The sequence below is a fragment of the Lonchura striata genome, chromosome Z (assembly GCF_046129695.1).
Source record: "Lonchura striata isolate bLonStr1 chromosome Z, bLonStr1.mat, whole genome shotgun sequence".
NCBI lineage: Eukaryota > Metazoa > Chordata > Aves > Passeriformes > Estrildidae > Lonchura > Lonchura striata.
The window spans coordinates 36,521,220-36,546,245 of NC_134642.1; the positions used below are offsets into that span (position 1 = coordinate 36,521,220).

Sequence of the window (25,026 nt, forward strand, 5' to 3'; positions counted from 1 at the left end):
GTCTTCACGGAGTCACAGTGAAATTTTTTTGGCAGTTTTTTGTTTGGTTTTCTGGGGGTTTGGGTGGCTGGGTTTTTTTCTTTTCATTTTGGTTGGGTTTTTTTTGTTTGGTTTTTTTTGTTTGTTTGTTTTGGGGTTTTTTTTATCTTCTTGGCAACATATCATTTAGTATTAAAACTAAAAGGACAATTGACTGCCTTAATGCCACCATGAAGGAATATGTTTACCTTATTGAGTTAAGGATTTAAATCACTGCTGTTCAGATTTTGAAATGGACATCAGGATGCTCATTTAGACTGGGACCTCTTACAAGCTGGCCAAAGATGCTTGCTGGTCTGATAGCTAACTTTGAATAGCTGTTTACTCCGAGTCTCTGTCTTAACAAACCATGAACTGTGATAGCAGTTTTGATGAAACAATACAATATTACAAGTGTCTGTATCTTGCATTCTTGCCTAACAAATGAAGTTTTTGTAACTGGACTCATCAAGCTGGACTGAGGCTGCACCAGATGAAGATTTCTTTAAATAAAATAATCCAAATCAAGGCTTGAGTAGAGGGGAAATTTCTCACCCTGCCACAAAATCAGGGAATAGAAAAAAATAAAACTACTTTTACTGTTTTTCCAAATTACCATGGTAATTGAAAAAAATCTTTACCTCAGATCATTATTTTAAGATTGTATCCAAATATGTAACTCTTAACAGCTAAACAGAAGGTTATTTATGAGTGACTTGTGACTGTGTCCAACACATGATGCCTTAAATCTGGATTACAGCAAACCACTGAAAAGGAATGCTCTTCTAAAAAGTTGGCTTGTGGTTTGGATTTTTGTGACAGAGTGAAAACTAAAAGACTTTCAGTCTCATTCAAATCCTCAAAAAATAATGTGTTGGTCTTTTATATTGGCTGGGGGAGGAGGATTCCAAAGCTGTTATGCATTGAACTTGCTCTTGTAAACAGCTCTGCTTTAGGAATTACTTGTTCTTTACATGAGTCACTGCTACAACAACTTTTTCACTAGGCAGTTAATTGTTCTCTTAATTCAATACATCATGTCTTTCCTATATTCAAAAGATACTTTTAAACAAAATCGCTTTGTTTTTAACCTTGAAATCCTTCATAGTATTTCCCCATTCAGGGAGAAAGTGGAATTTTCTGAGAAGTGGACTTTAGGGCACTTACAGTAAGGCAGTTTTTGCCAGTTACTGGCATTCTTCAGTACACACTGCTTTTTGTTTGTTCTCTTGGTAATAAATAACTAAAGGAACAAATAAATAAATTACAAATTCAGTCACAATAGTTCTAGTATGCTCACCTACAAAATGAGAACCATGCTTGTTATTCTGCAGCTTACAGCCATACTATACAATGTGGAGACAGTTGCCTCAGTTTGGGGGGAAAGCAGAAGGTAAGTGTTCTTTTTCGTCTGCAGCCGTCTCCACTGTTTCATTTCTCTAGCACAGAGCAGAAATATCCTGTGTGGACATTTCTAATGGTACCTTACCCAGATATCATATGAAAAGAAAAAAAAAACTATTTCTTGCTGTATTTTGAGGAGTCAGATAGCAATGATTTGTTTATTTTGGATGTATGTGACAAAATAAAGGTGCTTGTTGAAGTAGTTGAAGGCATATTTTTGCAGGCAGGGAAAGCTCAGGTACCTTTTTCTGTTGCATGCTGTGTGCAAATACTTAATCTATTTCTTCCTGAAGCTGAACAATTTTATGCTGACAGTGCTTCTCTTAATATTTAAAGTCTCCTAGACTGCCTATTTCTAATCTTTGGAAATACAGCCTTTGTGTTTTCAATGCAAGTATCACTAAGAGGAAAATGAAGGCCCAGTCCCTACCAAATAGTCATGTGAAAAAAAACTGAAGAGCTGCTCTACCAGAAATTTTTCATTCACAAGAATGGTCAAAACTAAGTGATGAAAAAATGTGAGGTTTATAATAGATATATGTTTAAGCAAGTCCAGAGAAAGGCACGATGTTAATTAGAAGACTGAAGCACCTCCCCTACAACAACAACTGAGAAAGCTGGGGCTGTTTATCCTGGAGAAGAGAAGGTTGTGTGGAGACCCTACAGTCCCCAGACCTTCCAGTGTCTAGAGGTGCCTACAGGAAACCAGGAGATGTATGCTTCATAAGGAACTACAGTGATAGGAGGAGGAGTAATGGGTACACTCTGAAGGGTAGTTATGGTTAGATATTAGGAAGGAGTTGTTCACTGTGAGCATGGTGACACACTAGAACAGGTTGCCCAGGAAGGCTATGGATTACCAACACTGGGAGTGTTCAAAGCCAGGTTGGGTGAGACTTGGAGCAATTTGTTCTAGTGGGAGATGTCCTTACACACAGCAGGAAGGTAGGGACAAGATGATCTTGAAGGTCGCCTCTGCTCTGGATGCAGCCCAGGACACTTTTGGCTCTCTGTGCTTTTGAGTCCCAGCTGTGCACTGGGACACCTTTCATGACACATGGTTGCTCAGGGCTCCATCCAGTCTGGTTTTAAATGCTTCCATGGATGGGGCATGCACAACTCCTCTGGGCAAGGGTAGTGGCCAATGCCTCACTACCCTCACAACAGAAAACTTCCTCCTAATATCTAATCTAAACCTACTCTCTTTAATCTGTTTCCCCTTATCCAGTCACTCCATGCTCTTGTAAAAAGCCCCTCTGCATCTTTCTTGTAGACTCCCTTCAGATAAGGGATGGCTGCAGTGAGGTCACTCCTATGCTCCCTCTTTTCCAGGTTGAAAAATCCCAATTCTCTCACCCTTTCCTCACAGGAGAGATGCTCCATGCCTCTGATCATCTCAGTGGCTTCCTCTGGACTCTCTAGCAGGTCCATGTCTTTCCTGTTTAGAGGACACCAGGGCTGGATGCAGTTCTCCAGGTGGGTCTCAGCAGAGCAGAGCAGAGGGGCAGAATCCCCTCCCTCCCCTGCTGCCCACGGGGCTCTGGATGCAGCCCAGGACACGTTTGGCTCTCTGGGCTGTGAGTGCCATGGCCGGGCCATGTGCAGCCTCTCACCCACAGCACCCCCAAGCCCTTCTGGGCAGGGCTGCTCTGGGTCTGTTCATGCCCAGCCTGGGCTGGTGCCAGGGGTTGTCCCAGCCCGAGTTCAGAATCAGCACTAGGCCTTGTTAAACCTCATCGGATTCCCAAGGGCTTGAGCTTGTCCAGGTCTCTCTGAATAGTGTTCCACCCTTCAGAAGTGTCAACAACACCACTCAGCTTGGTGTCATCAGCTAATTTACTGAGGGTGTACTCAATTGCTTTTTCTATGTTACTAATGAAGTTATCAAATAATACTGGTCACCATACGGACTCCCGAGAGACACCACTTGTCACTGATGTCCCTGGGACTCCAAGTCCTTGACCATTAACCTCTGGACATGACCATACAACCACTTTCTTATCAATCTATCAGTATGGAATTGGATCCATCTCTGTCCAATTCAGAGAGAAGAATGTTGTGAGGGATCATGTCAAAGGCTGTACAGAAGTCTATATAAACGACATCTGCAGCCCTTCTCTTGTCCACTGATGGAAGCATTCCACCACAGAAGGCCACTAGATTGGGCAGGCACTTGCTTCTTATGTTTTGATGGTTATTATTATTTTAACATTCAAATAGAATTAAAACACAGGTTTAGCACGCTCAGTTAGAAATGGTCCAGACAGAAGATTTGATTATTAGAGAGAATCCATAGCAGGCAACATTGGCCAACAGCTTGGCTCCACAGCACACCCAAGGCTGTGCAGTTGAAGATGGTGCTAGCAGCTACTGTGGGCAAAGTTATGCTCTCATGTGATGCTATCATGTCTTCAAATTCAAGAGAGATGTGCCTTATTTCTTGGCGAGTGATAATTATCAAATCAAGACTTCTTTTTTGAGTCATTCATTTTGTAACTGATGAAGTCAACTGCTCTCTATTCTGAAGTATGACTCAACAACAAATCACCAGAGCAGTGCAGCCTGTGAGTGTATAAAGTGTACTGTGCAATCCAAGACAAGGTGCACACTGTTCTGTGTACTGATTGTGAAATGGCTTTTGCTTTCCAAAGAGTACTCTTCTGTCCCTCAAACCTCTCAACAGAGAATACCAGAGAAGGTATTTTGATTTCCATGTCCACCTCTGAATTTCTGCTCTCAGCTGTCACCTTCAATGATGTTCTTCAGTAGCTGAGTTGTTTTTATGTCCTCTCCTATTTAAATTGTGTGACTTAGCATCTGTTTCAATGTGGTTTTCAAATTTAATGTGGAGGTGACAAGTTTGCAAATTTTTGTAGTATCTTGATTCTTTTAAACAATGTTGTTGAATATATGCCCCTTTGATTTCCCAGATAATCTTAATAGTGGATGTATTAGTGGTGTTTCAGAGTTTATTAATAATTTGCAATTAGATTTTTCTGATTTTCTTTTTTTATTTTATGTTTGTTTATCTAACCTCAAGTAAATTCAAAACCCTAAAGCTAAATCTGCACCAAATCATGTGAACATTATACACTATGCTGGAGAAGGCCCAGCAATGGATGTGTGTATATCAATTCAATTAATTTAATATTCTTGCAAAATTTGCTAAATTCTGATTATCACAACATGATAGAATCACTTAAGTTGGAAAATACCTTTCATTATGTGAAAAATATTGTTACCTGAAAGGCAGTAAGAGACTACCATTAGTTCTAGATTGCAGACAATTGATGGCAAGGCTTCTATTTGCCTTAGAGACTTCAACTCAGTCTTTTCTGCCTGTGATTTTTACTTTAGACTCTAAATAATTCCTTACAACAACCTCTGGGAAAACCTTTAGGACATGAAGTAGCTTGAGTTTGATTGCTTTTTTTAGGCACATGGCTGCTTTACGTGATTAATCCTTACTGCCTGTAAGGATTTTTGGCTCTATTTTTACATTAATAAAGTAGCAGTTCAGAAATATATTTCAATGTAAATTTGTCTAACATCAGAATACTTGGTAATTGCTAGGAATAATATAAGTATCTGCTTCCAGACATCCCATCAGATGCCACAAAATATCTTATAGGTCTAGCATCGAAGGTTTCTCACTCCTACTGTCTTTAAGGACAACCTGTCAGTCTTCAACCCAAGATGCCAGAATAGATATTGTTACTCAGAGGTTTGTAGTCCTCCATCAGTAAGAAGATGGAAAGACATCCTGTAGATACAGTAAGGAACAAGCTGATTCTCATCCATTTACCAGAGAAATAGATTTTAATTTTTTGCCCACTGTTGATGTTACTGTCATGCTGAGTGGTGGTAAATACATATAAAACTGTACAGGAACGTTTTAAGAATTACTTGCTTAGTCTGGGGTACCCATAAGATGAGCTACTTGCAGATGGAAGAGTTGGTTTTGAAGAGACTAGGGAGCTACATCAAATTTCAAATACAATACAACTTTCCAGAATTTCAAAGAACTGCTGAATACATTGAAAATTTAGGTTGAAAGGAACTTCTGGAGATCTTCTGTTCAAAACAGGGCTTTAGATTAGCTTATCCAGGAGTCCTGACAATAGTGTTGCATATTTCCAGGGAAAGACATTCTACCCTTCCCTGGGTAACCTATTTCTATGTTTAATAGCTGTCATGGCAAAATCTTGAGCATGTCTGTGATTCCTGAGCTGGTTAGGGCTCAGGAAAAAAGAGGTAGATTTATTTTCTCAGTAAGAACTTAGAATATATGTAAACTTTACATAGAATAAATAGCACCAGGAAGTTGGACGAACTGCTATGTTTTTGTTGCCCAAACTGCAGATTTCTTATCTTATATGGAATCAGGTTAAATTTGTTTAGACTCCTGTGATATTTTTATGATGTAAGGAGGTCAAAGAGTGAAGGGCAAAGCCCTGCCTGCAATGAAAACCCATAGGTACCTCATACTACAGGAGCTGCAGATCTGCCAACCAGCCGGCCTCAGCAAAGAAGGTCCCATTGCAGAGCAGAGCCTTAATTTTGAGAGATACAGAGAGGATTGCTACATGATGATGAATAATCATCATGTAAGGCCTAATTGGAATAAGCTACTATTAGAGTAAAAAAGGCAAGTCACACTTCAATTCTCCCTTAGTCCTCTGCTATTTACCATTGAAGATAAGGTCACAGTAAACCAAAAGCCTTGGCTTTTAAACTTGGTAAATCATTCTAAAAGGCATGAGTTTTTAGTATCTACCAGAGGGTGCTTTAGCAAAACTTGATCTCTATTAAGTAATGACCTTACACGTGCTGAGAAGTTTGATGATATTTAAAACTGTGCACCAAAATGACAAGTAACTCTTAAAAAAATAGGCCTAACTTCAAGAGTATAGTAAGATAGCTAAACATGTTTGTTTTTTCTAGCAATGTAAATTATCCCGTTACCAAGTAATACCTTTAATTATGAGTCTTCTTTCAATTCTCGAAGGCATTTACACTTTTATCCAGGGTTAAGAGCAACATCATCAAAGTCAATTAGCTAAAATCACAAAGATGTGTTGAAGTGCTACATCCATTTGAGATGTTCTGCTGTGCATTAGTCCTTAACTTTACATATTGTGGAACACAACCACTGTCTGAATAGGAGAATGCAGATGTTTTTCTGTGTGTTTTTCTTTCATTCTCTTCAATAACATGATCCACCTTAAGGGCATTTATATGCACAAAGATCTAAAAGGGGAAAAGACCTGGCTTATTACGTCTTCAAAGTTGTTTTTAATGTAATTTTAAACCACCAAAGAATTTAATATTAGGCAGCTGTTGATACATCTAAATACTTTCATGAAAGTGAAACAGAAATCAGCTTGAAGATGCTTCCAAAATATTGATCTATGGTTCAAATACAAACTCACATGTGATTTTAGTATACTGCCCAGGACTGTACTGGAATGTTTTGTTTGACAGCTCTTCAGAAAAAGCTTTCCACAGGGGAACAAGGGAATTGAACGCTCCACCTCCAATAGATTGCAAACTGAGCAGCTGGAGCACATGGGGGCCCTGTGACCCATGCACAAATCAAAGGGTAAGCTGTCCTTGGAAGTCTTTGTTCCAAAGTCACAACCAAAGGGATATCTGTGTGCCTGTTGGTTATGAGAAAGTGTCAGATTGCAGCTCTTAATACTGTATGTTCATGATTTGATGAAACCCATAGTAATGTCAGATTTGAAGCCACAAACTAAGAGAAAACTACATCCAGTGTTCTCATTGAAGTTTTTCATAGAAAGCCTGTTTTGGGTGTGTGTGTGTTTCTGTTTAAAACTTTATTTTTCAATACATTTTTCCCTTTAAAGAAAAAAAAGTCACAACCCATACAATTTATTTTCCAAAGCAATTTTTTTTTCTTAGGGGCGTTCTCTTAGGGCTTTAAAAAACCAAAAACTTGAAAACATACTAAGTATAAATGATCCACTCCACAGTGGAGAGATGTAAACGAAACAGTGAAGTAAACAAGGTAGTGAAAATTAGCATCTTTACATGCTAGCTAAGTATTATTAATCATAACTATTATTTCAATATTATTTTATTCATTAATTTTGCCTGTGGATTTTCAACAAAAATTCACCAAATATGTTTAGTTTTGAAAAGCTCTAAGTTCAGCTGGAAACTCTGAAGTTCTGGTAGAGTTTTCTCTATGAGCAATATTAATACTGTTATTTTCCTTTCAAGTTTCGCTCCAGACATATTGAAAGATTTGGGCAGTTTGGTGGAAAAGCATGCCTGGAGGCCCTAGGAGACACACAAACCTGTAAAACCAGCAAAGCCTGTCCTGAAGAACCAGAAGCAGACTGTGGTGCTGACTTTCAGTGCAGTTCGGGTAGGTTTTGTCTTCATGCCATAGCAAGTAAAGCAGTAACTCAGAAACCACATTTTAGTTCTGTGAACAAATTACATCAGCCTCATGCTATCACTTAAAAACAGTCCATGGACAGGTGGTTTCAAAACCACAATGCCAAAACCATCGCAGCAAAACCATTTAAGGAGGGGTACATTCCTCTCATCTTCCATTTTAGTTTGCACCTGGTTTAAATTCTTCTGTAACTTCTACTCCATGGTTAGAAGCTAACCATAGTGACCATATCCTTTCTTCTAGCTTAACTGCCCCACTTGCTACTGGATCACAAGGTTTTATGAAAAACCATCAGGAAAAAACTAGGATTGAAGGAATCTTAACAGAATGGATATGGAAGTTTACCAATCTAACTGGCATGATAGATGATAGCTGGAGACCAGCATGCATCTAGATCCAAAAGACGATATAAATTTGAAAAGTGATGCATGTGCCCAAGATTAATCACAAATCAAAATAAAGTAGGAAAAGTTAATAGTAGTAAAACTAGTCAAAACAAAAACAGAAAGATTGCAAAAGAATTTGAAGTTCTAAGCCATTCTTTGTATGGCTTTTAACTCAAACACTGAAAAGTGCAAATAGAGCAATTTAAAATTAGAAAACTTTTAAAGCTTCAACTACTAGTTCACATAGATTGTGTGGCATTTACAGGTGCGGTTGATTATACCAAAGTATTGATTTATTATGCTACAGCTAATTTACTAAAGTCTGTAAATTCTATAGGAAAAAACAAACAAACAAACAAAACAAAACAAAACAAAACAAAACAAAAAAACAACAAAAAAAAACAGTCTTTCTAAAAGTTGTGATATATAAATTCAGGAAAGTTCCTACTCCCTGTTGCTTTAGAGCACAAATCACTATAGTTTTGGACACTACATGTCCGTATTATCAAAATTACATAGCCCAAACAGCAAAAACTTAAATTATTTAGAAATAATTTTTGTTGATGCTGAATTGATATTTTCCTGTATTCTCTTAACACAAATAAGAAAACTCCAACCAACCAAACATTTGAACTTTACTTTAGAACAGTCTAGGATGCAACAATTTTCCTCAGATGACAACAGTTCTCCTGCAACTTACTTTTCTCAGTCATCCTACTAACTTATATATAACAGTTGCATGCAGGTTTTTTCATTTAAAAGTGGCAGAGCATAGGATTTTAATTTCTCAAGACAGCAGAAGAAATATATATAGAGGAAGATCTTAATAAAAAGTAGCTGAGAGTGACATTTAAAGTCCATCTTGATAAAAATGCATTCAGGCAATGTTTTATTCTTTGATCAGGACGATGTATAAAGCGAAGACTTGTGTGCAACGTAGATAATGACTGTGGAGACTATTCTGATGAAGATGACTGTGATTCTGAACCACGGTCACCATGTCGAAAGCATGATGTTGATGTGTCTGAAGTTGGCAGGACTGCAGGACATGGGTATGTAGTAAAAAGTAGTATTGGGCCTAGTGAAGAGTTTGCGATTATCTCCAAAGCCAGCTGAAAAAAACTGGGGTACAGTGACATTCCCAAAAGTGGAATATGAATCATGGTAGCATTTGTATTTAGAAATGCTAAGTAGCCTTTGCAACAACACTTAACTATGATTTTATTTCATATACTTGTGAGGATAAAACATGCAGTGTAATATGCACTGCAGACAGTGTAAATCAATCATAATGTTAGTAAAAAGAATAATATATAAATGCACATGAATAAATCTACATTTTTAAATGAAAATGTTACAGGTATATAGATTTTTTTCCTAATGATATTTCACAATCAATGATTAACTGTCAATTACTTTGCTAAAATGCATGTCTGAAAGGGAGAAAATATCTCTTGACCATTTATATAATGGGATGCCTTACTGCAGCAACACTTTATGTGCAGCTTTCTTCCAGTATTGCATTGCCCACTTCCTGGATCTTTGTTGTTTACAGGAGCATTCATCATTAATTTAAGTTGAAAATTAATTTTTTTGTTCTCAGACCCTGCTGGATTTCTTTCATCTCTAACAAAAAGAAAATGTGACATATTGTTTACCTACAAATAGAGTTAAAAGGCAGCAATCCACACTGAACAGAAGATAAAAGTATACTACAGCACCAGAAGATAAAAGTATACTACAGCACTATATACAGTATGTAGTATATATACTATTATATATATAGTATATATGGTATATATACTATATATATACTCTATATACTATATAGATTATATATACTATATACTCTGTATAGCGTATAATAGTATACTATTATATACTATAAAATGGTATACTACAGCACCAAAATTATACATCCTTTTCATTTAACTTCTTACTGTGCAAGAGCAAAAATGCTGGGTTTTTAGCATGAGGAAGTAAACCAAGAACAAAGGCAATTTTTGAAGCTTCTATTACAATATGTTACTAAAATCTTGCATGATAAAATGTTGTATAGAGATGCAGTAATGACACTGCTGACATTGATGGCTTGCTTAACACTTTCTACACTCAGAAAGGTACACATACATTTGCCAGATGTAAATATTGGAAATACTGAAAAGATTGAAATGGATGAAAGAGGCACAAAAGGGCAAATAAATTATATAGAATCCTCCCAGGAGTTATTTTTGGAAGTATATAGATGCATAGAAGTATACAGCTGATGCGCCTGCCTCCTTGGTTTTGTAATGGTTTAGATTTCCTCTCTCATGCTCCAGGAAATGCTGCCATTCCACTAGATCACACACTGCAAGAAGAGACAATGCTAGGAGTAGCTGTATATTCCTTCTAAAGATTTGATGGATGTTGTACACGCTTAATAACCGAGTGCCTACCAGCAAACAAACTAATATAAGTTATTTAAAAAAATATGTACATTTCAAATCTACAAGGAATGCTTTCTCACAGATGTACTTGTCCAGAACAAATGTTCTTTCTCACAAATATATTGGTCAACAAAAATGTTTTTTACCTCCTTTTATGCCTAAGGTTTTCACTGTGTTTGAGGTTTAATGTCTTTTATTTGTTCATTTCTCATATATGATCCTTCAAGAATTTTACCAAATATGTAACTATCTCCAATACACAGATGAGAAAGCACAAGAGATGTGACAAGCTGCTTGGATGCAGCAAGATCCAGTTTCACAGCTATAGTCTCTGTCCCTGACAGAATACAGCTTTTTCAGTCTACAGGTCATGTGTGCTGACACACACTCCTTTACTGAAAGAGGGTGTATGACTTCTCTTGCATTTGTCTTGTAGAATCAATGTTTTAGGGATGCAACCAATGGCCAGCCCATTTGACAATGAGTTTTTCAATGGTCTTTGTGAGCGGGTGCGTGATGGGAACACACGGACATACTACCGCAAGCCATGGAATGTGGCTGTTCTCACTTATGATGTAAGTCCTTTGCAAAATAGGATGTGTTTAACTGAATTCCAGCTACTGAAATACTCTTGGAACACTTAGCATATCTCTTGAGCCAGACAGCACAGTTTTAGGCTTAGGCTTGTGCTAAAGTCCAGAAGGAAAGAGGTTATGTTCTCATTTACTTTGGCAGTTAAACTCAGTTATGCCAGACAAATTCCCACAATTTGTGCTGCACCTTTGCACAATAAATGAAACTATCTTTCTGGAATGTTTAGAATATAAGAAGAAGAAATGAACAGAAGATGTACAGAAAAGATTAAAATACCTAACTTTTACTAGGTAGAAGAGAAAATCATCTACATTTTCAAGGACATGTAAAAGCCACTGATAAAAATGCAGACATAATACAATATTCTAGTCCTACTTGTTTTTTCACCAGTGATAATTTTGTCTGTCGCACTGGGAAAAAAAATTGTTAGGCTTTTAAGTTTCAGGCTATGATTTTTAGTGAGGTTTGAACACCAAAAATGTTGATGATTGTTGAAAAAAAGTTAGATACTTTTCAGAAATCAGAGCACAATTTTGCCTTCTAAATTACTGTAAATGGGAACTTGATAAAACAAATACTATTTAAACCAGGTCCTTCCAAAATGAGTAAATCTGACCCAGAGATCTCTGGTTATGTTTGGTTATGATGTTTAATAATTTTCAGTTGCTAAAATGTGATGTTCTGCTGAAGTATACTAAAATAGCTGGATTAGTTATTGTTTGCTGTAAGAAAAGAAGAATCATAATCATAATTCTGACTTACTTCAGAAGTCAGGAACTTCTAGCAAATCTTAACTGTGTTTCAGGAAAGAGAGACTATTATTCCTCACATAGAGTCATAGAATCTCCTGAGCTGGAAAGGACCCACAAAGATCATTGAGTCTAACCCCTGGCTTTGCACAGGACACCACAGGGTCACACCTGAGAGCATTTTTGAAACGCTTCTTTGAGCTCTGTCAGGCTGGTGCTGTGACCACTTCCCTGGGGAGCTGTCCTGCCCAACCACCCTCTGGGTGAAGAAACTTTTTTAATATCTAAACTAAACTTCCTATGACACAACTTCAGGCCATTTACTCAGGCCTGTCACTGGTCACCGGGGGTAGAGATCAGTGTCTGTCTATTCTCTCACAAGGAAGCTGTAGACAGTGTAAAGGGATGGTTGACACACATAATCAGTGTTACATGTTGAGATTTAGTATTCACTAAACTATTATCATTGCAGTAAGTTCAGTGATCTTTGAACCACAGAACTAATCCTGATGAGGTGGCTTGTGGAGGGAGTGCTATTTCCATTTGTTTTGGTTTAAAAGGAAAAAGAGCTGTAAAAAAATGCATTTATATGCTCTGTAAAAATCCAGCTTTAAAGTGCTACATAGATTTTCCAACTAGTGCCTGTTGTTTTCTCATACAACTTCTTTTCTATCTTTTCTCAGACAAAAGCAGACAAAACTTTCTCATCTGTGTACTACCATGATCGTGTGAAAATGTTACGAGAGGTTTACATAGAAAAACAAAAATATTTTAGTGTTGATGCCTCTTTGAAATACACACCTACTGATGGGAGTAACAAAAATGCTTCACAAGGACATTTCAAATATGACTACAGAAAGAATTATACGTTTGGTTCCATCCTGCAAAGCTACACAGAAAGGGTGAGATTAATTCTTCTAAAGGTTTTAATGTAAATATTTTACAAATGGTACAGTTTATACAGTGTTAGGATTAGGCAATAATAATCTAAATATTCTAGAGAGCTGCTGCTTTTTAATTTTTTTTCTTTTTAATGAAGTACTGGTAACAATAGGATTAAGATTTCACACATGGCCAAATGGCAACTCAAAGCATTTTCTTTTTCCCACTGTTTATCTTTGACTAGCAAGGACCCTCATCTTCACCAGGGGCTTGGTGTTATAAAGAATCAAGACCTCTGGTCTCATCCTGATTAGAGAGCAGCTCTGATCTAGTGCAATGTGGACAAATGAGATCAAGTCTTATGATGAAAAATTGCCAGTGAGTAGGCCTACACTGTATAAACACAAACTAAATTTTAGGAATAATGACCAAAAGGTCAAATCTCAGACATGTGGGTACATCTGTACTAATAAATTAGCTAGGACTATAAGGAATGGGCACCAATCCAAGATAATCTACCATTTTATTAGCTTGCTTACACAACTTAAGTCAGTACTAGTTCTCATAAGCAATGCCCATCCTGCACTTCCCCACAGCATGTTTGAAAGGAATGATCTTGTAGACAGTCTCAGAAAAGCAAGCCATTTTGGGATTGTGCATAAGCAATACCTGCCCTTTGAAAGAGTGGAAAGATGCTACCCTGTTTTATTTGATAGTAAAGAAGTAGCCTTAGCATTTAGTGTGGTCAAAATGAGATAGACCACAAAAAGTTATGCTAGACATGTTGTTGTTGAATCCCAGGCAGCTGCTTCACTCCCCCACCAGCAGGCTCGGAGAGATAATGGGAAGAGTGAAAACAAGAGAACTCATGGGTTGAGATAAAGTTTAACACAAAAGTTGAGATAAAGTTTAAAACAAAACCCATGCACACAAACAAAGTAAAACAAGGAATTCTATCACTGCTTCCCATGGGCAGGCAGGTGTTCAGGCATCTCCAGAAAAGCAGGGCTCTATCACATGTAATGGGACTTGGGAAAACAAATGCCATCACTCCAAACATCCTTCCCCTTTCCTCCTTCTTCAACCTGATTTATATACAGAGCCAATATCATAAGATATGGAAAATTTGGATCAATTTGAGTCACCTGTCCTAGCTGTGTATCCCCTAACCTTCCAAGCACCCCCAACTTCCTTGCCAGCACAGCAGTACAAAAAGCAGAAAAGGTATTGGCTCTGTGTAAGCAATGTCCAGCAATAACAAAAATATCTCTGTATTATCAAACCTGTGTTCAGCACTAAACCCAAACATAGTCTCATGCTAGCCACTGTGAAGAAAACTAACTTTTCCCTCAGCCAAAATGAGCAGAACACAACATTATGGCCTACCCCAGCAGCTGTGTGCTAATGGAATTAACTAATCAGGCCATATACCATTTTCATTTTTCCACACTTTATGCCAAGGTCTGTGATTACAATATGCCACCATATACAAGGCATATCAACTCCATAGAGCTGAAGTGCACCATATGCAAGGAATACTTGATTTTCCTCAACTAATTAATATTTTCAAGTTTGTCAGTTTTGTTTTCTAGGACCCATTCAAAGCTCTGCATGTCAAATAGCTATAAGGAAAAGCTAAACTAAGTTTTATCACTGATCAATTGAAATAATACTGAAGACAAAGACCTGCACTATAAAGATAAGCTGAACCCAACATTGCCTTTGTACTGGTATGGGTTTTCTTGTGACAGAAACAAATCATTTAAACCTCAAATCATGAATCTTTACAGACTTAAAAGATCAAGCTCTACAGCTCACGGGGTTTTAATGCCTGCTTATAGTCTATTGGCTTGTGATAGGAGCTTTGGATTCAAATTTGTGCTGAGAGATCAGTTCAGTGAATAAATCACAATCTGTCACAAGAAGATTTCTATCACTGCAAAATCACAGGGCTGCAGGGTAGTGGAGTGACAGTCCCTGCATGAGACCCCTCCAGAGCCCACCTGAAAGTTAAAGTCATAATCTTGGAGGCGCCTGGAGGCACCTGGAGAGAAACGATCTGTATATGGTGGTTGGCAGGAGTATTGCACCTACAAAAATTTCCTCACAGTGATTTAGGTACCTGAAGATTTCTGCCAGTCTTAAGCAGCATCTGAGTCATCAGTTTAAGATCCTTTAAATGGTGCTGGATAACATAATGGTCAGATGCTATGTCCTTTTTACATACCTCCTATTAAGCACTACTATTAAGGGAGTCACATAACTACTATAAATACTGCAAATAATAATGGGGTTTGGAAGGCATGTGTTCCCTTAGAAATTTAAGTGCAACTGTTTCACAAGATTTTATTTCACAAGTTACAGGCAGTAGCTAGGTCCTGATTTAGAATATGATATAAAATCACCTGGAATGTAATTTACAAAAATATCAATTTTTGTATCTAGACTTACAATGTATGTATGGCTCAAATACATAATATGAAGGTTTTTTTCCTTATTAATTTTCCTTTTATGATGTTGGTTTGGGGTTTTTTGTTTTTAATTGGAGCTATGCCCTTCTTTCTAATAGTTGGGAGGGTGTTGTTTTTAATTGGAGCTGAGCTGTTCCTTCTGACAATCTGAGAATAAAAGGGAAGTGATCCAAAGAGAGAACTTAGGTCTGCTCTGACTATAAGCAAAGAAGAAACTCCATCTGACCAGAGTGGGCACCTTCTGGTATTCAGCAAGCCATGCAGAACTACTTTTCAATGTTACAAAAGTCAGAAAGTCACTTTTTGGTAAGGCATTATGCTTCAAGAGACATATTGTCAAATAGATCACAAAGGCCTTGCTAAAATAACAGAAGAGTTCTTCAAAATTGGGAGAAATAAAGTAACTCTCTTGCTGCTTCCTCAGTTTAGATCAGAGAGCTTTCTAATTTTTATATAATTTTTAGATATATAAGTTTGTCCCATTTCTATAATGCTGGATTGAATGCCACGTTGAAAAGTGCTGCAACTTCTTTGCAGATAAAACAGAATAGATTTTTGTGCTGTATTGCATATCAGAATGACACACTCTTCTCTTTCCTTCTCCCTGCATTCAGAACCAAACCTTTCTGCATGTAAAAGGACAGATTCAGCTGGGAAGGTTCCAAATTCGGAGTCGTGATGTTCGTCTCACAGATAGTTTCCTTGATGATTTAAAATTTCTGCCTGCTGAATACGACAAGGGGGAGTATTTCAAATTCCTAGAAGATTATGGAACTCACTATGCTGTCTCTGGGACTGTAGGAGGAAGATATGAACTTGTTTACGTGCTGGATAATTATGCTATGTCTCGACTAGGTATGCATTCTGTTGGCCTTGCTATGACCAAGTTCCCAGACTTTCAAAGAGATATGTGATGGTAGATCTGTGTACGTGGAAAAATACTGAGAAAGCATAGTTCAGTGCATGCTGCCTGTGGTACACCAGTGACATTATAGAAATGCATGAGAAAATAGTCAACCTTTATAATTTACAGAACTATTTAAAATCTCTGTTTTAAGTCTATGACTGAAAGGGCCAAAGGAACCATAAACAAACCTTGTGAACACACTCACAATAATTGCATGATTCACAAGAGATCTTGTCCAAAGACAAGAAAACCCACATAAATCCTAAATTCTATTTGGTACCTGTTTGTGGTATAATCACTCTAAGAGTATGGTGGTGACAAAAAACAAGGAATAAATTGAAGTGCTTTATTCACACTGGAATATTCCATTCCCTGATTAGAATAGAAAAGTAGAAATTTAATCTTCCCTCATGGGCAGTTCAGATATATGTGGGTTTGTGCTGGATTAAAGTGATCACATGGGAATAAAGTGAGAAAAGACAATTCTTGCATTGATTTTGGAGATCAAAAAATGAGCACATGCTGCTTGCAGCCCCAATAACAATACTACTATCCAATATTCAGGCTATGAAAAGGGACATGGGACAAATATGTCACTTTCATTTCCCACTATTAGTCTGTTTATCACCTCAAGATTGTAGTTTTGGATTCCTTTAAGTCCCAGTTTTAAGCAAAATTCTTTCTGAACACAATGCTGAAGTGGTAGATGATATTAGGTTTGGGTTCAATATGGAGAAAGGAGATGCTGGAAAAAGTACTGTGTAGAGGTGGATTAGGATTAATGGAAAAAACATGCTTTTAAGAGATCACTGGCCTTGATTAATTTTATGGGTAAAAGCAGTGGAGAAACATAATTGAGGTTAGAAGAGAGACAGAGAGAATTCAGTAATTTAGTATATAAAGAGTAAATATTGAACAAGGCAAAAAACTTTCAATATAATAAAATTTACAAAAAAGGTTCCTAAATGAAGACCTGCTTTCAGCTAGCTCAAGAAAAACAAAAATCCATTTTTAGTATTTTCCTAGTCACCACAGTTCTCACCTGCATCTGTTCAGGCACTCAAATTACAGCCATCCTCATATTCATTACATAGACAAGGAAAAGGTAAAGGATAAATAGTAAGAAGAAAGCCACAAACATTTCCAATAGGCCTGAAATTTATTCAGGATAATAATGTCTTGCTATTTATGGTTATTCAATCGATCTAATTGCCTATTTCTACTTCCAGGAATCACTGTAGAAGATGTGAAAAAATGCCTGGGCTATCACTTAGATGCTAATATCGTGTATAAAAACATACAAGCCAATTTCAATGTTGATAGTGGTAAATGTGAAAATATTTATAGCAGAGAGAAATGTAAGTATATCCTTGATTTATGTTATATCTTTTGCTTAAGGAAAGATAATACCAGCTGCTTCCTCTGAATAATCAATGTAGTTATTGCTGTTAGAGTTATTGCTATCCAGTAGAGCAATACAGGTGAGATTCACATTCTTCCATGCTCCTAAGTCAAGACAGCCTGAGAATGTGTTTCCAGCATGCACACTCATGAACCCACTAGCCTGATGCATACATACATACGTACACATCACCGGCCACAAATAAATACAGAAAAAATACAGACAGCATTCAGGCAAACACAAATGGCACAAATGGTTTCATCTTTTTCTCCTCTCCATCTAATCTGGGAGGAAGTCTTTCAGTGGGCAATGTCACAGAATTGCAGGACAGTTGAGGGTTGGGAGGGTCCTCTGGAGGTCATCTTGTCCAAGGCAACACAAGCCTCAGGTATTTCAGTCCCAACAAAATATTTATATATAATCAGTACAGATAACTTCAGAAGTTGACCTTAAATACCCAGTTGAACCAGCAACTGCATTGTTAGCCCCTCCTGTTAGCGGCAGAGACATATTACACCAGGCCCACAGCTCCACTCCCATTGCTGGTGCAGACTCTCTGATGCACATCAAGGCACACGAACTGTGGATGTCACCAGGCACTGGCCTTAGGTGCTCAGTCGATCCAGCAATTGGTCCTTAGATCCTCTCACCTCCAGCTGCCCTAGACAGAAATGCATTCATATGAGAACAGATCTCAGCCAAACCCAGAACTGTGAGGTCTCTCCAGTATTTGGCCTAGAAACCCAGTATCCAGTTCCTCCACTTGTCTCACTCTGGACCCATAAAATCACAGAATGGTTTGGTTTGGAAAGGACCTTAGAGATCATCTAGTTCCAACACATCATTTTGGAAAGGGATGCAACATATTAAATCAGGCTGTCCAGAGCCCCATCCAACCTGCCCTTGAACAGGGATGAGGCACAGTTTCTCTGGGTAATCTGTTCCATTGCTGCACTGCACTCTAAGTAAAGAAATTCCTTTTGTCATCTAATCTAAATCTCCTCTCTTTTAATTTAAAATTACTCCTCCTTGTTCTGTCAGTATCTAATCAAGTAAAAATATTGCCTTCCTCTCTTTTTATAAGTCCCCTTCAAGAACTAGAAGACTGCAATGAGGACTCCCCAGAGCCTTCTCTTTTCCAGGCTGAACAATCCCATCTCTCTCAGCCTGTCACTCATAGGAAAGGTCTTCCAGCGCTCTGTCCATTTCTGTGGCTTACTCTGGACTTGCTCCACAGGGTCCACATCTTCCTCATGTTAGAAACCCCTGAGCTGAATGCAGATGGGATCTCATGTAAGCAGAGAAGAAGGGCAGAATCCCCTCCCTCCCCTGCTGCCCACGGGGCTCTGGATGCATCCCAGGACACGTTTGGCTCTCTGGGCTGTGAGTGCCATGGCTGGGCCATGTGCAGCCTCTCACCCACAGCACCCCCAAGCCGTTCTGGGCAGGGCTGCTCTCCACAGGTTCTTCTCCCAGTCTGTGCACAGACTTGCTATTGCTTGACCCAGGTGTACACCTTGCACTTGGACCTGCTGAACTTCATAAGGTTTTTGTGGGCTCACCTCTCAACTTTGTCTGGGTGTCTCAGGACAGAACCCAATCCTTTTGTTGTGTTAATGGCTCCGTTTGGTGTCATCTGGAAACTTTTTGAGGGTACACCTGACCCCACTTTATGACTGATGAAGATACTGATGGAAATCAGTCCCATAGAGAGCCCTGACGGACACCACCTGTCACCAGGCTCCACCCGGACACAGAGCCATTGACCACAACCCTCTGGCTGTACCCATCCAGCCAGTTTCTTGTCCACCAATAAGTCCACCCCTCAGGTCCATATGTCTCCAATTGGGAGATAAGGAAGTCATGTGGAACTGTATCAAAGGTCTTACAGAAGGCCAGGTAGCTGACATCTGTTGGTAGTCCCTTCCTGACTGTTGCTGTCACTGCATCACAGAAAGCCACCATATCTAGGCCACAGCAACAGCTGCTCTGGTATTTGGCTCCCAAGCCACTTACCCTATATTCACCTGCTAGTCTGGCTTGACTCCTGCTAGTCATCACACACTGGCATGTGTACTGTCACTTGTTCCAGTGGTTGCCACCACAAACATCAGGTGCCTATCAGCCCTTGTCTAGCTCTAGCAGCTGGCACATAGAGCTCTATACATATGCATGCCCACAGAATAGAGTCCCTTCACCCTAGGAAAGAGTTAGAATGGAATTTAATGGTAGGCCAGGACAGACTGCAAAGATGAAGGACAGTGCACAGCAGAGTAGCTCACAGATCAGTCATTTTTCTTATGCAATAAGTCCCCTTTTCTGCCTTTATCCCTTTATTTTCTCAAGTTTGCTCCTCCCAAAGCCACTGTGAACCCCCCTTACCTTTTCAATGGCACTCCTGTAAATAGATCCTAAGTATTTAAATTCATGTAATCCCAAAATGCTATTCTTTGCATCTAGAGACCTCTTCCATTGACTCATCTTGCAGCTGATTAATCTTCAGCCCCATACTGCTGGGCTAATGGCTCTGCTGGAACAGGCCTGGGAGGAGTTGAAGCAGGGACTCCCTTTCTCTGATTACCCTGTTTGAGTTCCCCTGCCTACCATTGTTGCCCTCTGCTCATTTATGTGTCTGGAGATGGGCTTTGTTTCACATAGAATAAAAATTGCAAAAGGGAAGAATATTTAATGCTAAGTGCATAAGAGGCAATTATTTTCAGTACTCTACTCTTGTATTTCAATTATGAAGCAAAAGCACCCAGTATTCTAATTTCTGCCCTATTTTGGTTTAGCTCAGTAGAATTACTTATTAGCTTTTGCCTGTCATCAAAGGACTATGATCTCCATAATATGTCTCAGTTTGTCCTATCCTTTCTTTTCCTTTCACATCTAGGGTTTTCTAATTTAATTGCAAAAGAAAATATTTCCTCCCACATAAGGCATAAGCAAAGAGATATTGAATTATGCTATAACCAAGAGTTCTCTCTACAATCATTTTATAAAGAGGGACTGGCTTCACTAGGAGGACAGCTGTTCTTCCAGATGCATGGGCATTAAACATCCTTCTTCACACTCCTTTTTTTTTCTGCAGCAGAAGCACATGATAATGCTGTCATTGATGATGTCCTTTCCTTAGTTGAGGGAGGGAAGATTGACTTTTCAGTTAAAGTCAAAGAGATGTTACTACGAGGAGCCAAAGTGGTTGATGTAGAGGATTACATAGAGTGGGCTAAATCTTTGGTGGATGCCCCAGTAGTGATACAGCAAAGGGTAAGTACAGCTTCTTCAAAGCTGTGGCTTTTTACAGTTTGAAAGCTTTTGATCTATGATGGAGGTGAGACTCCAAGTTTATAATCAACTTTCATACATTCTCTTTATCTTAACTGTTTCTTCAGATTTTTATTCTGCTAATGGTTATATCAAAAGGATTCAGAACTTTGGAAGAGTGTGTTACATATGGACATTTTTTCTTCTACAGCCTTCTCCAATACATACACTTGTTCCAGTTAAGATAAGAGACGCGTATTTAAAGAAACAAAATTTGGAAAGAGCAATTGAAGACTACATTACTGAATACAGTGTGTGCAAATGTGAACCCTGTAAAAATGGAGGCACTCTTGTGCTGGTAGATGGAGTCTGTACATGCCTGTGCTCAAGTTATTTTAAGGGAATTGCTTGTCAAATTCCCAAATCTACATTAGTAAAAGGTGAGTAGATACTCCAAATAAACTAAAATGAGCATATCTGTTGTAACAGTAGAATGACAAAATGAGCCTTCATAGGAAGAGAACCATATCTCCTTTACACCTCCTGGCGTCAAATCTCAAGGGCAAAGTGTGGAAGGGAAAGTAAGTTACTGGGTTCTTTCCATAAAAAGGGTACTCTAAGTTGGAGTTCATTGTCCACATAAATTACTGCGTCTTGGAATGATACAAAGTTCATTAAAGTACACAGGAGTATTATCAAATCTTGATGCAGTACTGGTAAAACAATTTCAGGCAAAAGCAATCTTACGGTCTTAAATTATTTTGTCTTCAGTTTTCTGCAAAAAGTCACTGTCTGCTAGCACATGATCATGTTTCACAATTACTATGCTAGTTTAATATTAGGTTGGGGAAAAGGGAATAGAATGCAGTTCACAACTGACAGCGTAAAAATTTACGGTGAAGTAAATTCATTCTCTGTTGCAAGGTTTCTAATGCACATGTGCCCAAAATTGACCTTACAACTTGTTTCCTAGCATGACAAAAATGTTGAAAGCCCGAGGTTTTTAAGCACTGCCACTGACAAACACATTTTTAAAAGCCAAATATTTGTGATGGGTTGTGTTCAGGAGGCTGTAATGATCTGCAGAATTACCATAACTGAGTTGAATCATGATCTACCTTAAAAGAGGTAGGTGGCCTAATCCTGTACCATGTCCTCCTACCAGTTGTGACTGATGGAGGCTGGAGCTGTTGGAGTGCCTGGTCCACCTGCATCAATGGGGAGAGTACTCGAACTCGCCAGTGTAATAATCCTGCACCAGGATCTGATGGCAGACCATGCCAGGGAGAAAGCATTGAAAAACGACCCTGTGAAGAAGGGAAATAGTTATGCTTCTCAAAACCAGGTAAGCAGCCTCTTTAAATGTGCTACTGAAGTTTAGAATAAATGTTCAGCCAATATTTGGGGCATTTCAGAAATGCAGTTGATGAAGTGATGGGTTAGTTCACTTAAATATTTCATTTAAATCTGTGATTTGATACCACCTTTGATAAACCACTGTGTATTGAATTTTGGAATGGTTAGATTTGTATTTGAATGTTTTTACAAGTAATGTTATATTACAAAACTTGAGATTAGAATAGAATTCTGGATAAGAATAGACTAAAAATGCAGTCCTCAAAAGAAACAGATTTCATCTCCAGTCAGACTACCCATGAAAAAGCTTATGTCTTAAGGAGAGGGAGGAGACTTATTTTCCAGGGAAAAGATATTAAGAGAGTTTAGGAGACTGAAGCCTCTTACTTGTTAAATAGAGTGTTGAAGCCCAACAAAGCCAGTGTTACAGCAGATTTGAAATTGAAATCTCTTACTTGATAAATAGAATGCTGAAATCCAACAAAGCTATAACTCTGTTACAGCAGATTTGAAATTTTCATTGAGAGAATATGATACAGATCTGGAAGATCAAGAAAAATATCACAAGAACAGGTATAAGTAATATAAATTAAATAAACCAGCAAGTGGTAGATTTTAAACAGACTGAAGACCTGTTCTTCACACAATGTCCATACCAAAAGTAAATATGCATTTTAAAATTTCAACACAGAAAAAATAGAAGGTTATTAAAGGCAGATAATCAAGCTAACTCAGGAAGTCTCTGAAAAATCAATTTTTGCGGGATTGGAAACTATTATGTCTGGACAGTGCCCAGGCAGAAAGGGACCTGGGGGTGCTGGTGACAGCAGCTAAACACGAGCCAGCAGTGTGCCCTGGTGGCCAAGAAGGCCAAGGGCATCCTGGCCTGTATGCGGAGCAGTGTGGCCAGCAGGAGCAGGGAGGTCATTCTCCCCCTGTACTCAGCACTGGTGAGGCCACGCCTTGAGTGCTGTGTCCAGTTCTCACTCCTCAGTTTGGGAAGGATGTTGAGGTGCTTGAGTGCATCCAGAGGAGGCAACGGGGCTGGTGAGGGGCTTGGAACACAAGCCCTGAGAGGAAGGGCTGAGGGAGCTGGGGTTGGTTAGCCTGGAGAAAAGGAGACTCGGAGGTGACCTTATCACTCTACAACTCCCTGAAGGGTAGCTGTAGTCAGGTGGGGGTTGGTCTCTTTCTCCAGGCAGCCACTGACAGAACCAGAGGACATGGTCTTAAGCTGCACCAAGGGAAATGTAGATTGGATATTAGGAATAAGTTTTTTATTGAAAGAGTGATAAAGTACTGGAATGGCCTGCCTGGAGAGGTGGTGGAGTGTTTAAAAAAAGACTAGATGTGGCACTCAGTGCCATGGTTTAGTTGAGGTGTTGGGGCATGGGTTGGACTTGATGATCATGAAGGTCTCTTTCAACTTTGTGGTTCTGTGATTTTGTATTCTGGGAATGTATGGCTATGTGCTTCCCTACTCCTGGACATTCTCTAGGTCAGTGCTTTTGCCCTCTTGTTAAATTCAGGATATAAAGTTAGCCTTTGCTTGATTCAACAAAGCTAGTGTTATTAAAATAAAAGCAAACCTCATAAGCAGCTAATATTTCTTAGAAAAAAATTATTAACCTAACTTTGGCTTCTATGGTTTCAGACATGTGGAGTCCACTCTTGAAGCAGAAGTCTGATATTTACTTCTTCTGAAAATCACATTATGATCTTTGATTCATCCTTCACAGAATCATCCAGAGTCTCAGAATGGGTCAGGTTGGAAGGGACCACACTGGGTCATCTTGTCCAATATCCCTGCTCAAGCAGGGTCATCCCAGAGCACATAGCACACGATTGTTCATTACAATTTTTTTACATCTCAGTCATAGTTGGGACATGATAAAATCATTACCTTAGTGAGCTATGAGAGTAAAATTTCTTTTAGTTTTGACCAAATACATATGTTGTAGCTACTATCTCCTATCACTTCTTCACTATTTTTCATCCTTTTTTAGAAAACTTGAATGTATTTCAAACCAGTTCCACCAGTTCACCATTTCTGCTAGCCAGCTATCTACACCAGGACAGTGTAATGGCATGATTTTAAAGTACCTGCAGCTTAAATGATCTGTAATCAAAATAAAGTAATAAACTATACACATGTTAACAGAGATGTGCTGATACAATAGCTGTGGTCAACCTTCATTTGTCTGTGGCTATCATTAGAACATGAATACTCCATATTTGTTAGTCAATGGGGTGTACCTTTATCAATGTTTTTTTTCATAATTTTTTCTATCATGTTTTCAAACTGATTTTCAATAACTCAAATCCAGCACAATTATAAGAATAATGTATACAGCATCATTTGATTGATGGTACATTGTTAGAGAAGAACTTTGAAGAGTTATTATCTTCAGCAAAATGCCCTTGGAGATTTATTTCAGCCCCATGTTTTACATCTAATTCATGGCACAGACCACCAGGATTTTTATGAAGACATGCAGCTTCACTAGACCTGTTATGCTTGTTCCTTGCAATATCTGCAGAATAGCTCATCACTGTATCTTGGCTATGTCAATGAGTTAAAGATTTTATGAGAAATCAGAGGCACATTACAAAGGGATAGAAGACTTGTCCTATTACCATCCATATTTTTAGCAGAATTTCCAAAACAAGGAAACAAGACTGATGCAATTTTGTCGTCACTGAACCTACTTGTCAGTCTTCCTCGGTGACTTTT

The 25,026-nt window shown here is 38.5% G+C and overlaps 1 protein-coding gene across 1 annotated transcript; it reads left to right on the forward strand.

Moving 5' to 3' along the window:
• The first annotated feature begins 1,303 nt into the window (after window positions 1-1,303).
• On the forward strand, window positions 1,304-24,454 carry C9 (complement C9). The gene is made up of 12 exons (XM_021551529.3): window positions 1,304-1,411; window positions 6,907-7,024; window positions 7,669-7,816; window positions 9,140-9,287; window positions 11,101-11,239; window positions 12,691-12,909; window positions 15,975-16,215; window positions 17,497-17,625; window positions 20,761-20,939; window positions 21,148-21,376; window positions 22,102-22,281; window positions 23,947-24,454. The coding sequence occupies exons 1-11, from the start codon at window positions 1,311-1,313 to the stop codon at window positions 22,260-22,262; spliced, it is 1,812 nt and encodes a 603-aa protein (XP_021407204.1). The 5' UTR covers window positions 1,304-1,310; the 3' UTR covers window positions 22,263-22,281; window positions 23,947-24,454.
• The last annotated feature ends 572 nt before the right edge of the window (window positions 24,455-25,026 follow it).

What these genes read in the sequence shown, in the direction of transcription:
- C9 (XM_021551529.3), top strand. Translation starts at nt 1,311, where the DNA reads ATGCTCACCTACAAAATGAGAACCATGCTTGTTATTCTGCAGCTTACA. An exon ending in ACCCATGCACAAATCAAAGG is followed by an intron (nt 7,025 to 7,668) that starts GTAAGCTGTCCT and finishes TTTCCTTTCAAG; the next exon opens with TTTCGCTCCAGACATATTGA. An exon ending in TGGCTGTTCTCACTTATGAT is followed by an intron (nt 11,240 to 12,690) that starts GTAAGTCCTTTG and finishes ATCTTTTCTCAG; the next exon opens with ACAAAAGCAGACAAAACTTT.